We start from the raw sequence: 14,625 nt of genomic DNA on the forward strand, positions 1-14,625 counted from the left end.
GATCCAAAATCTAATTATTGGCCTAGATCGCAATCTCTTGATGGATTTTTTTTTTATCATTTCTAAAATTCTTGGCCAAGAGCGCAATCTTTTGATGTATTTTTGGATCATTCCTAAAATTCGTGTCCATTATCATTTGCCCACGAAACAATTCCTGAGATATATACTACTGTATACATCTATGTGGTGTTGGAATGTATAACTCGTGGGATAAGATGCTTTACTTTTTAATTTCAACTTTTCCAGTGTGCCCCTAAAAACGTAATAAAGAAATAACGGCCATGTTTCTTAAATATTCAATCAGAACTGGACAATCTGTAGAAAATTTGCAATCGACCAGTGAAAACGGTACGTTTCTAGCACTTGTGGTTTTCGAGATCTCATTGTCGAAAGGATTGGAGACAAACATATAAACTTTTCTTTGGGGACAAATATATAAACCTAGCATTTTAATATATAGACTAGCTGAACCTGCTCTCTCTACACAGCGCATCATTCACATATGAGCATGAATATCCTTGTTGTTCCTCATATTTGTACATGTCCCTTTGCAGACACAAGTGAAAGACGTCTTGATAAAAATCGGCAAGAGATACCGTAAAGGGGAGATTTTTTTCGATTACTTTTTCAATATCTCGCACCATTTGCAAGATTTGAGTCTACTTCCGGTTGGAGTTTTTAATTCATGTATGATCAGTGTTTTCTTTCTTCTTGCATGCAGTATGTAGTAAGCAAATATATAAACATCTATGGCCTATGGAATCCGGAGGTTCAATGCCGTGTTCACAAAAGCACTCCACTGACATATCCTTAGCCAATTGGATCCAGTTTCTATTTTGTATTCCTATTTTTTGCAAGATCCATCTTAATATTTTCCTCCCATCTGCGCCGTCTTCGTAATGGTCGTTTTCCGGCTTTTCTTCCAGTTAAGATTTTCAAAGCGTTCCTCCTTTCTTCCGTCCTGGCTACATGACCTGCCCACCTGAGCGTCCTAGATTTGATGACCCTAACAATGTTGGGTAAACCGTATATATCCTGTAGTTCCTCGGTATGAACTTTCCGCCATTCCCCATTCCCGTTCCTCTTGGGTCCAAATATTCGTCTCAGAATCTTGTTCTCAAATACTTTCAATCTATGTTCTTCCTTCCGTTAAGCGACCATGTTTCGCAACTATACAGAACAACAGGCGTGATTATCGTTTTATATATTTTAAAATAAGCTAATACATTGCAAATACAATCAATTATAACGTCAGTGATATATTGTGTTCATTGGGCAAAACACTCCAAACAATAAAGATTCAACTTAGACTGGGGAAATGGTTATCCTTTGTTTTTCATTATAATTTGGCCATAAAACAAATGCTTGAGTGATATGCAGCTCCTATATGCAATTATGTGGTGTTGGAATGTATAATGCGTCGGATATGATGCTTTACCTTTCTATTTTTTTCTTTCTTAATTTCAACACTTCCAGTGTACCCGTAAAAACGTAATAAAGAAATAATGGCCATGTTTTTTAAATATTCAATTAAAACTGGACAATCTACTATCTAAATATTCAATTAGAACTGGACGCAAAATTTGCAATCGATCAGTGAAAACGTGATCTTTCTAGAGCCCGTAGTTCCCGAGATCACATTGTCGAAAGGATTGGCCACAAACATACAAACGTTCACAAACGTATAGTTAAAAGAACTCCAAAGATGGCAGCACAATTCAATCGAATTGATTTTGGAGAAGGCTTATTAAAATACAAAGGCTTTGAACAATAGTTTTAAAACATAAACTTTATATTAAAAATGATATATACTTACATATTTTTTTAAAAGTATACATACGTTAAAATATTGCCTTTCTTAAACGTGAAATCACAAATAACCGTAAATCAAAGCTTTGAAATCCAAAGTTAGAGGTTGGAGTTCAGGCGTTTTTATAGTTTTCGTAGCATTTTAATAGATAGATTCATCAAATAATAATACCCGGGGCTTCACAAAACTTATCAACTTATACCCTGGCCGGTGAACGATGATTTCTGACAGCTTTGCATAAGGCCACGGCGAGCGAGCAGAAGACAGCAGGTCAACCAACCTTAGGCTCAGAATCTGTCGCGTCTCCATAGTAACCACCGCACATTGCCAAACTTTCACTAACCCCTTCCCACCCTCAACGAGGAAGCAAACGATTCTTCCCTTGCGCAAGAAGCACATGGCAATACCGCACTCCCCAGTCGTCCTCGCGAGCTGAGCTGTCAGAAATCATCGTTCGTCGGCCAGGGTATAGTGTCATGATCAGCCAGTGTCTCAAATTTTCTACGCTGGAATTCATTGATTTTCTGGGGGAAAGGGCGATTTTTAGAGTGGCTAGGGCAGCAAAAAATATTAAATACGGCCCTGTTCTAACTTACAAATGAAAATATAATTGCAGAAACAAACTGTCAGAATTTTGTATATCTTTTGACAGAACTCTGAAGTTACATAAGAACACCCATGAAATTTGGTAAGCTTTATAAACATAATAAGCAACTTATCAAGTTACGATGTATGTTGAGTTACTACGAAAATAGTATTATTTATTCTGGATTGTATGTTAGCAAGTATAATCTACTTGGTAATCTATTTCAAAGTTAAGGAGCGAAATAATGTAGACAAATATAATGTGGACGTTGTCATCCTTGCGTAGTACTAAGATTTTTCTCTTTCAGTGCCTGGAAAATGAAAATCCAAATAAATATTAATATAATAAGTTAATAATCTAATATAGTTTAATGCAGTTGTAATTACTAGGACTGTTATAGTGTTCACCGTATTCTAATTGAAAGGATTACATAACCCGTGACGTAAAGTAACATTTTTGGACACTTATTTGATCATTTGTGAGATGATTTTTCAGCAGTGGAAAACTCATTGACATCTCTTCATCCTGCAAGATAATAATTTAATAAATCATTAAATATTAAATCAACAAACAAAATAAAATGGATAAAATTACCGAGCTATTTTCGGAACTGCATATATTCTGTACTGCTTACTGAATTTATAATCTGTTTACTTCTGTATGAACTCATTCTCAAGAAATACGTAACTAATGTTATCAGTATATTGGCTAACAGTGTACATTACTACTATAATGCTAAATTTTCCTACTGGAATCCCTTAAGATTTTACTTCATCCATGGATCTATACTATATTATTTACTGCTGGGTCCCTGGTTCGATCCCACCTCGTGCTGTGTGAACTTTGTGATGGACAAACACCGTGCTCGTGGGTTTTCTCGGGGTTCTCCCGTTTCCCCCCACTTTCTTCATTCCACCATTTCATTCATTCCTCATCATCACCGTCTTCTTTAGTCTAGCAGGCATAACCGTGGGACGTAAACCTGAAAGATTTCATTTTATTTCATTTTGCTTCTATTAAAATTTCTAATTCGAAGTATAATCTGTTTAGATGATTGCTTCAGTGACTACTGTGCCATAACCTTCTCTATACTATCAAGAACTCTTAACTACTGTTTTATACAAGGAACTATTATTATAGTATTGTTCTATACAAGATACTACTATGGAGCTAGGTCATAATGACTCTACAAATTATTTTTTCACTTGTGTACTTATCTCATTATGTTGTGCTCTTAAGGACAAAGGCAACAGCAATAGAAAATAGGACAACACTGTAATTGAAATTTATAACGTTCAAATTATTATTATTATTATTATTATTATTATTATTATTATTATTATTATTATTATTATTATTATTATTATTATTATTATTATTATTATTAAGTATTCTGCCTTTCGGCAGGTCTTGGGACTAATGAGAATTCTTTTTCAATTTTAGATTTTGGCCTGGAAATGTTTCTTCCACTTTTCTCGATCTTCAGCTTCTTCTTTTAACCCCCAATTTTTTCTCCTATCTTTCAAATCTTCGATCAGCTGTGTTCTTTTTCTTCCTATTCCTCGCTTCCCTTCCATCTTTCCTTCTATGGCGGTGTGAAGAAGACAATTTCTTCGCAAAATACGTCCAGTCCAATTGGCCTTTCTACGAAGGATTGTGGCTAGAAGTGTCCTCTTCTCTCCTATCCGTTTTAAAACATCTTCGTTTGTTGCTCTCTCTGTCCATTTTATCTTCATCATCTTCCTCCAACACCACATTTCCAAGCTCTCTAAATATGCAACGTTCAAATACACTGTTGCAATTAGTGTGTTTCATGTCATTTCTCAATGATGATATGATAATATTAGAAATCTCTTAAACGTGATATTGTGATGATATGTTTTCCATTCAATTTATTGCCTAAATTCAACAATATGTTACGTAATTTTAATTCCCTTTATGGCTTCTGTCACTTCCGACGAGCTTCCCATTATAACTTTTCCGCGGTACCTTTCATAGATGGTAACAACTGGACCCCATTGGTCCAGCCTTCGTCTCCTGAAGTCGCCTCGAAATTAGTTAGGGGATTTGCTGGACTAAGATAATCCATTGGTGTGTGAATAAAATTCACATCTGCTCCTGACAGTGGAAAAGAATTTTGATTTCATGCTTACGTCAAATCACGGAACGCGAATATGAGTTGTCTAAACAATGGTAGATTGAGTGGCATGTCACATTTTTAGTATAGTTTCAAAATCTAAAATTGTGATTAAATTTTGCCAAACCTGACCAGAATTACCTTGAAATTTTGCTTTTAGCAAAGAAGCTGAACTTTTTTGCTTAAAAGTCTATGTTTAGAGTAGTATCATACGACATTTTGAAATTTAAGTGTAAATTTATACTTACTTTTTTTCTCTCACGCTAAAATGTACTGTTATTGGTATGGGACATTGGTCAGTTTGTGGCTATGGTAACATGTGCAGGTAAGACACTAACCGCTTTCTTTTCATGCTAATATAATACGGTAGTATGTAGTGTTGGAGCTAATGTAAGAAGAAATTGCAAATTTGTATCGATACTATTTTTTTTTTTTTAATTTGTGTGTGTCGAGCGCGCACGCGCTAGGAATTCCAACTTCTTTTCAGTACACTTTATAAATATATTTATATTCATCCATAGAAATTATTATTCCTAAAAAAATAATGATTAAATGTGTTAGTTAACTAAAATGCGTTTAAATAAGAACTATAACAGCAGGATCGCAAACGAGTGACATCTTTCAGTGCTTTGAAATCGCAGAGAGTTTGGTACTCGTACTATCAACAGCAAAAAGACTGCTAAAATTCCTTGTATTTTTCACGCATCTATCTCTATATGTATTTATTTCATTTTGAAAAGCATCCTTATTTGTTACGAAAAATACAACCTGATCAAAAATGACCCTATTATGATGTTTCCTGCGTTGCAAATGATCTTGGTATTCCAAGAGTTAAATTTGTATGAAATCGTTTCAAGTCAGTATTGTAATAATTTACATTACTTCAGCCAGGTCACGTAGCTCAGTAGTCGAGAGCTTACGTTGGTGTCAGGGGCTCCTGGTACTAAATTACGAGGGTGGAACAATAAATTTTCGGCCTAGAGTAGAAAGAAAAGAGTTACAATCTTTTTTTTTTTTTTTTTTTTTTTTTTAATATATTTTTCAACGTAGTCTCCTCGGACCTCAATACACTTGGCCAATCGATGTTTCAACATTTGCATACCCTTCAAAATAAATAAATAAAAGAAACTTTCGTCAAGACTGTCAAAATACTCCTCTACCGCATACATGGCATCGTTATCACTGTCAAATCTCTTTCCCCGCAGTTGCTGCTTCAAATTCGGAAATAGGAAAAAATCGCTTGGTTCCAAGTCTGGTGAATAGGGAGGGTGCTCGATAAATTCGAAGCCAGCATCATGAATGGTTGCCATTGCAACTGTTGACTTGTGGACCGCAACATTGTCCTGATGGAAGATCACTTTCCCTGACAACTTTCCTCTTCGTTTCTGCTTGATGATTTCGCGCAAGCTTCGGATTAAGTTGGCGTGATAGTCACCTGTGATGATCTGTCCACGTGGCAAATAGTCAATGAATAAAATTTCTTTAGCATCCCAGAAGACCGATGCTGTTATCTTCCCGACGCTGGTTTGACGCGGAATTTATAGGTGCATGGGGAACCATGGTGTTTCCACTTCATAGATTGCAGTTTCGTCTCCGGATCGAAATGATGAACCCAAGTCTCATCCGTGGTTACAAATTGCTTGAAAAACTTCCCTGGATTACGCTTTATCCTGGCTAAAAGTTCTTGGGAATAAACCACTCGTTGTCTCTTCTGATCTATGGACAACATTCTTGGCACCCATCGAGAAGATATTTTTTTCATGTGTAGAACATCAACCAATATTGACTGCACTGTACCATATGATACGTTAGTCTTCTCTACGATTTTGTGTATAGTCACTCTTCGATCAACCATAACGATATCATGGATCTTGTTTATGTTTCGTTCATTCGTCACTGTGCATGGGCGACCGGCACGTGGTGCGCCCATACATGACCCTCTGCCAAGCTTGAATTCATGACACACACTCTTTACAGTTAAATATGGTAGGGAAGAATCATGGAACCAATTCTTCATGGATTTTCTTTGTGTTGTTTTTTCAATAGGAAATTTATTACTGCACGATAGTCAGAAGGCTCTATTTTCAGCAAATGCCACAAAACGGTTCATTCACATATATGTAATTAGAAAAGAAAATGAGTTAGATACTTGAGATTTTACGTGTAAGCCTACTAAAGACCACAACACAACATATTAAATTTTCGAGCCTGGATCTTATTTCTAAGGGCATCAGGCCGAAGACTTATTGATCCACCATCGTAGTTCTACTAAAATAAAATTCAGCTTAGGTTGATAACAAAATGGAAGCACGTTAGATGAGTCATAGGAGTGTGGTCAGTAGTAGTAAATACGTTGTCCTACTTGATACGATAGATGCTGATGCTTTTGAGTTCTGGAAATACATATAATTTCCGAAACATTACTGGAGGATTAAAACCAACAAAATTTCATTTGTGCTTGTGTGTTACTCGCGAAAGTATTTTGTCTTCCTTTTTCAATAAAAGCATTTAATCTAAATTCATACAATTTTCGTATCTCGTCAGAATTCAGTTGTGGGGTTTATTACACCTGGAATACGATTTCTATTTAAGATACTATTTAATATTAGGTTATATATTCATGATGTCATAACAACTGATCATTTACGTTTACAATTAGGTGCTTGATCATCATTTCTGGAAGTTAGTTACTTTATTATACTTTGCTATGGAGTATTTTACGTACCTTCTTATTTTCCAGCAAAATCAATCTTGTAAATTATCCGATAGTAATTACTGTGTAGATTAGTAATGATAAATGTTTGGTCAGATTTATTTATTTATTTAAGTTATACATAGTTCCAAAACTAGAATGAGGAGTATTGAGTAAAAATTCGATACGTTAGATTTATATTCCAGCAGCTATGAATGACTTCGTACCTCTGAATATACCTGTGTTTATTGCTCTTAATACGACTTGTAAACACAATTATTTTGTGGGGTTATTTCTACCCATATGACTCAAACAACCATATGGTTACTTGTAACGTGCACTATCAAAAAAAAAATAAATAAATAAAAAATGCAGCTGCAGTTTTGTTAGATTTTCATATTTAAAGCATTTGGTTCAAATTTATTTTGTGTACAAGATATAAATTGCAAAAAGAGCATTAAAAATCCATGTGACATATACAGATATAAACGTTAATATGTATTTTTCTCACGTGAATTATTCTTTATAGCAGATTTTTCTGTACTGGGCAAATTTTGTTGAGTCGTGCATCGATCATCATATTAAATAATGAACTGATCATGGGGGAAAAGACGTAAAAGAATCATTGCATAAATAATTTTTCGAGAGTCCATGATTGGGTAATAAATATGGGTAATGAATCTCAAATTATGAAAAAGTATACTAATTTTCCACCATGCTTTTGTGCGCAACGTGATCTTGCATAATAGATTGTGTACCTGTCCAGTGCGCCGGGTTCAAGTCCCGGCATAGTTCGGAACCCTCGTAAATAGCAAGTTGCATCCTTCACGATCTCAATGTTGCACAGGGACGTAAAACAAAAATTAATTAATCAACCCAGTTCATAATGCTAGTATATTAAAAACAATATTTGCATTTTAATATAATTACGCGTAGTTCTAGCGCCTGAGCATTCAGCCCGGGTTAAAATCACGCTTAATTAAAAGTTGTAATAGTTTAAATTTTTCTTTTTAAAATTTACCCTAAAACTAACTTAGGTTACACAAATATTGATGCTCAAATCTAAGTATGATTATGACACTTGTCCAATTTTGAAATTCTTTTATGTGAATACTATTTCTTAGAAGTCTGAATTTAACTGTGATTATCCATTGTTCGTCATGTACATTTGTTATCTATATTCTGTAGCATGTCGTGGGGGTCAAGCTGTCATGTTGTACCCATGTCCAATTTTTTTTTCTTAAGTACTATAACTTGATTTGTTGAGAAAATGACTTGCAATTGAATTTTCTCAAGATGTAGTATGGAAGTTTAGTAATAAATCGTAATATGTAATATTTATATGAAATCATTACTCTAAAATGGAATTTATTGGTCTCTAAAGTCAGTTAATATTGTTCTGTAGAATAATTGGTTCCAATTGTAGGAATCATTTTATCATATTTTGTGTGTATCAAACAGGATGAAGACCTGTTAATGGCACGTCTGAAAACGTTACCACCAGTAGAAACAAGGACTTTGCTGTATAAGTACTTTCAAAAAGTCATAGATTTAAGAGAAGAAGGGAGAAAAATGGATGTTCAAATCGCTGAATTAGAGGTAAGAAACTTGTATATTTTGACATCGAATTTCCACCTTGATAACTTTACTAAAACAATGCTGAACTCGACTGTTTTTGGAAGTTTGCCTTAAGATCGCATGCAATAACATTATGCTATTGTACATTACTACTAAATATTAGAACAGGATCATCACAAAACAGTAGATCGTAATAATGGCCTCCATAAGAGTACGTCTCATCAAGTAAGACCTGTAAAAAGTTTATACAAATACCTGTGAATTTCTCTTGTAAAACATCTTGCGTACGTTTTAATTTGCAGTTAATATAGTTTTCTTTCTCGAGTTAACGTATCAGATATCTAGTAGTTCTTTATTTTGTCATAATGTACGATTTTCTGTTCTTCATTTTCATCTCTACTGCATTGTCGGTTTGAAAGTAATATTAGCTTGTTTTGGGGATTATAGCAAACCCAAGACATTGTTTTACAGAAATAATATGTCCATGGAATAATATGTCCAATTCGTACATGAATATTATCACGAAAAGAATACTCTATGGTTACTTTTCGTAGTAGCTGTGAATGTCAACCTCCTCTCACTTAATTGGAAACTACAGCAAGAACTGTCGATAAGAAAAGTTATTTTATCCTAAGCTATTGCTGACTTTACGGTTACACAACCAAGATCATTCACTTTTTTATGTTAAATTTAATGTTTTGCCTGCATAGAAGCCGTGTGGGGAAACTTGTGACAAATTGCAAGTACAAACGTGATAAAACAACAGTCATATTTTGAACTCTGTGGTGAGATTCCTGGCACAAAGATTCGTATGAAAAGGATTCCCAAGTTCTTTTGTTGAAGACGCATGTCCTGATGTAAATTTTCTTAAGTCTCCCAGTATTACTGTTTACCAAGTACGAAAAGTCTGATGAATTTTAAGTCCTGTATGTCTGAGTTGAATTGCATAAGCTTATCTTCTGTGAAGGCTTTCCAGTTGCTTGAAGTTTAGTATTATTTCTAAGGAAGAATTATCACTATAGAAAATATAGATTTTGTTACAAGGAATTATTATATAATTTGCGTACGTCACATTATAGGAGGATGAGCATGATATTTGTGTGTGGTGAGTCAATGCTTTTCAGTTTTGTTCCATGGAGTAAATATTCTCAGTTATGTTGATAAAGACGGCTATAGACACGTTTAAAAACTCCATTCATCTTTTATTTCTTCCGTCAATAATTTATGAACGGACTGACCAATGGAAGTAAACTGTGTGTGTTTTAAATTAGATAACTTATCTCTTTAATTTGTAGAAAACTATATGTGAATTATGCCATTTATTCGGAAATTGTTGTCCAAAAAATAAATAAATAAATAAAATAAAATAAAAATTCAGTTGAAATCCAGTCATGAACACTAAAGATTGTTAGTTCCATTCAAAATTTAGGCGTGTGTGATAGCATGATAGCTCTTCCACATGAATATAGGCTATGTAGGTTTGTTGTCGACAAACGTTACAAATAAAATTTTAGATGTTTCGAAATATTTTTTTAAATCCTTTTTTTAACTTGAAAATCAGAATTCCCTTTCTATTAAGTCTTTATAGTTACAAGAAAATATAATGTATCCGGTGTTCGAAATAGTGTTTCCTGAATGCAGATATAGAGATATTTCTTTCTGTAATGCAGAAACTTGACAGTGATGCGCTTCACTCCCTCAGATATGATTTTTTTTATTCTTTTTTATAATCGTTTATTATATTTTTATTGTTTCTTTGAAGTTTTAATATTTCAAGTGAGTTTTTGATGTATTTATTTTTCTGTTTCTGAAGGCTCAGAATGAAGCTCAACTAATGAGGATAAGTGCATTGACTAATGCTATGCAACAGATACAGTTAGATGCTGAAAGAAAAATCGTCACAACGCAAAAGGAAGCTGAATCAAAGGTAGCTCTACTTTTGCTTCAGCTGGCTGAAGATTCCAGTGGGAGCTCAGGTACAGAAGCACCACATGTGCGACAGCTGGAACAGGCCCTACAAGAAAGCAACAGAGAAAACAAGAGCTTGAGAAAAAGAATTCAACAACTAGAGGCTCATATTGAGTCAGAACGTTCAGGTACCCGTGTTTTTAAATGTTTCACATTTTTTTATACTCTAATTGCCCAAAAGCTACTAGTTAATAGAACTGTTAACTGTACTGACACTCCAATGGTTCAAAAATGGTAAGGAAAATATTATAAAGTGTAAAGTCAAATATATCATTATTACCATTAAGATGCTGCTATTACTTGATAGGTCACTTACCGCAAAAGTCCCATTCAATATGCTCCTTCGATAAGCTGTTCATTTGGAGATAAGAATAGTTCTCCTGAATGCTTTCCTGAAGTTACGTTTCCCTCTTCTTTTACCTTCTACCATACCTTGTATCTCATCCCTAGTAAGATAAAACTTCTGAGACAATTTCACAACTTCCTCTCTTTTTTATAACGTCTTTATTTTTGTTTTTCTTTCCAGAACTTTCGACTTGCATTTTTCATTGTTTTTCCATTCTAAAGCTGGTTTGTATGTTGATCACATTTTTGCCTCATACAGTACACCCCACACGATACATTTGATGAGTCCTTTTCCATAACTTTTATTAAACGACCAAAAAAGCATACTTTTCTTCTTCCTAAAGCTCGTTTTGTTAATGTTATCCTCGCTTTTATTTACAGTTACTACTACAAATTTTCACCGAGGTCCTGAAAACTAGTCCTATTTTCTTCCCTCGTATTTCTATATTTGACACAGTTCCCTTCGTTTCAATCACCATTCTCTTTTATCATTTTAACATTTTTCATCTCATGGGTTTCTATTGCTCTCCTTCAAATTTACAAACATTCTGGTAATTTTCATTTTAGATTCCGCTATAAGAGCCCATCACCTGCAAAACAAATATCTTTAACCCTTCTATCGATATACTGTCTTACCTATGTAGTGCCCTTTTTAGTATTTCTTCTAAGTAGATATTGAATGTGTAGAGAACAGCAACTTTCTGTTGAATTCTCCTTCCAATTTCCCTTTTGTCATTTACTTTATTTTGGCTCTTATCCTTGGGTCAAGTTTCTTACGAAACTTCAACCCTTCCTTTCCATCCTACCTACTTAAGCAATCCCATAAACGTATCCTGGAGTACTCGATAAAAAGCATTTTCTAAATAAATTTTAAAAAAAGGAAAATACTACATAACCTTTTTTCTCCTTCCTTCATCAGTCTTTTACTGAAAACCATGGGTATTGGTGCCCTTTTCTTTCTTAAACCTATACTGTTTCTCCTCAAATTTCTCATCTCTTGCAGCATATAGTCTCCTCTTCAGTATTGCCGGTTAAGTTCATATTACATTGTGCTCCTCACATCCTTTTACATTGTCTTTCTTTCCCACGGTAATCATCACAGACCTGACCATTTTCCCGTTTCATGTAGTTCATAGCATACACGAATTATTTATTGCTTTCTTTCTCAACATGAGCTTTCCAGATTATTAATGAACTCAGTAGATATGTTTTCCACTCCAGTTCCTTTCCCATTCCTCATGCCTTGAAGTGCTTGTGAGAATTCATCACCATGTTGTCTTCGTTTTTTCTGCCTAAAATTTGTTTTCCTTTACTATTTTTCTACTGTTGGGTTTGTCCTTTCTTTCTTCTGAAATAATTCAATTTCCTGATACATTTTGTTCATATTTCCCTCATTTTCCAAAGTATCACATCTTGCAATAACGTTTTAATATAAAGAGGAGTGAGCCATAGTAAGACATTACTTATGTGTATACATATGTTATGTCTTATTTGTGCTTCCATGTAACAGTTGAAGACAAAATTAGCGCATTATTTAAAAAAATTGAAGTGTGTTGCCATCAGCTTTCTTTCACTAGTGAAGAAGGATTAGTTTGAGCGTTTCGTTTCATTGTGATTCACAGTACTATTTTTAAAAAAATCGTGTATCCTGTAAATGATGTTTCATGAAAAATACCTCCATTTTCTTTATATATGTTGTGAAAAAGAAAAAATGGGAATGGGATAATAGGCATTTAGGCTTGAATCCCCGAGTCCCAAGTTGCTACAGAGACACTAGACTCAAATTGTTTTGTGCAAATAACTTTGATACGACACGCTTGTTATGTCGCAGGTAGGTGTCGCCAGCTTTTGCACTACCGTTTGTACTTAATACACATGTGTATTATTTACTTGATGCCGACGCTTATCAGTAGCTGTCTTGTGTCTATATTGTTAGCATACTGCCCACATTTGATTCCCGGTAATATCTTAAGTAGTTCCGATTCTACGTTAGCTGTAGGCACATGCCTGATATATTGTCGGTGCTGAGAGAGACGTTAAACTCCAAACAAATCGACCTCGACGTTGTATATTCCTGTAAAAGAAATGTCCAGTAAATACGTATTATACAGTACACCAGTGCCATACATATAATTTTACCTAGAGCATGTTGAAACGCCCAAGTTCACCTCGATATATTAAATTATAATAGTAATAATAGTAATATAAAAAGCAGTAGTAATTTTTAGCGTTGTTTTTGTAGCAGTAATGGTCAAATTCCATTGAAACGTGATTCCATTGAAATAATTGTAATTTGTGTTGACGTCAATTATGATAATTTGTAATCATTATTGAAATAATGTTTTGAGTAGAAATATAATAAAGTTCCAGGTGCCTAGGGATGTGCAGAGACGAGACGTGTCTAAAAAGAATACAAAATTGGAGACGAGATCCGGTTCTTGAGGTCCAAGACGAGACGAGACAAATGACTAAGACACGAGACGGCTCGAGAATGTCTCATTTTTTCTCAAATGTCTCTAATCTAATTTTTAAAATTATTTCGAAAGAAGTATTATGTGAGAAGGAGCTATCTTCCTTGAATCCAATACCAGCCTTTATTAATTAGAAAAGGTAGAAAATGCCTAGACTTAATAGTTAACCTTTCGTAATGGAACTTTATTAGCTATTGCATGAAAATAGTGACTTCTGGGTGCATTATTTGAGATATACCTTATTATTATTATTATTATTATTATTATTATTATTATTATTATTATTATTATTATTATTATTATTATTATTATTATTATTATTATTATTATTATTATTATAAAATATCGATGTGAACTTAGGTGCGTGAAAAGATCCTGAGTAAAATTTTGTGTTGACAGTGGAAGAAGGTTAGCCTATACTTAAGTCCTTTGCTACTAATTTAATTATTTTACGCTATTATTGAACAAAAATATTAAAAATAAACGTGTCGATACTGTTTCCTCCTATTAAAATGATCAAACATTTCAAAAGTGTAAAGAAAAATGAAATGTTTTCAGAAACGTGACTTTTTTTTTCAATAATGGTAAACCAATAAGATAATAATTATTCATGTGTCGAGAATGGCGGTTGATTGGAAGCTCGAGGTATTAAATGTGATTATTACATGAAATAACTCGTGAATTTAGTCACCTTCCTTGACAGAACCATCATTTTCCAACCGGTATTGTATCCGTCTTTTCAATAGGTCATGTTTGTGTATACTGCACGGAAAATTCAACATTCAACACGTGCATTGTGTGTATTTAGCAATTAGCGTTCTCAAAAAAACGAATGATTTCCTTTCTTTGATGTTAAAAGCTGAGTCTGTAATCTTAGTGTATGCACTGACGTTGATTAGCTTAATCTGACTAGCAGTTGTGTTTAATCGCGTATAATTATCAGTGTATAAGTTCATTGTAGGGGGGACACGGTGGCTCAGTGGTAGGATTCGATCCCCGGTCAAGTATGTTTGTGGTGGACAATATCGTGTCCATGGG

At 34.1% G+C, this 14,625-nt stretch overlaps 1 protein-coding gene across 4 annotated transcripts in view; it reads left to right on the forward strand.

The window, feature by feature from the left end:
• Window positions 1-14,625, forward strand: part of cos (kinesin-like protein costa) — a 159,350-nt gene that overhangs the window by 132,121 nt on the left and 12,604 nt on the right. For 3 of the 4 annotated variants that reach the window (XM_081762687.1, XM_081762688.1, XM_081762686.1), the window contains 2 exons: window positions 8,687-8,824; window positions 10,617-10,899. In XM_081762687.1, coding sequence (XP_081618813.1) covers window positions 8,687-8,824; window positions 10,617-10,899 — 421 coding nt within the window. Of the gene's footprint in view, window positions 1-4,833; window positions 4,859-8,686; window positions 8,825-10,616; window positions 10,900-14,625 lie in introns of those variants that run through there. The other variant, XM_081762689.1, reaches the window with a different exon arrangement.

The sequence above is a fragment of the Thermobia domestica genome, chromosome 6, assembly GCF_964235325.1.
Source record: "Thermobia domestica chromosome 6, izTheDome1.hap1.1, whole genome shotgun sequence".
In the NCBI taxonomy this organism is placed as follows: domain Eukaryota; kingdom Metazoa; phylum Arthropoda; class Insecta; order Zygentoma; family Lepismatidae; genus Thermobia; species Thermobia domestica.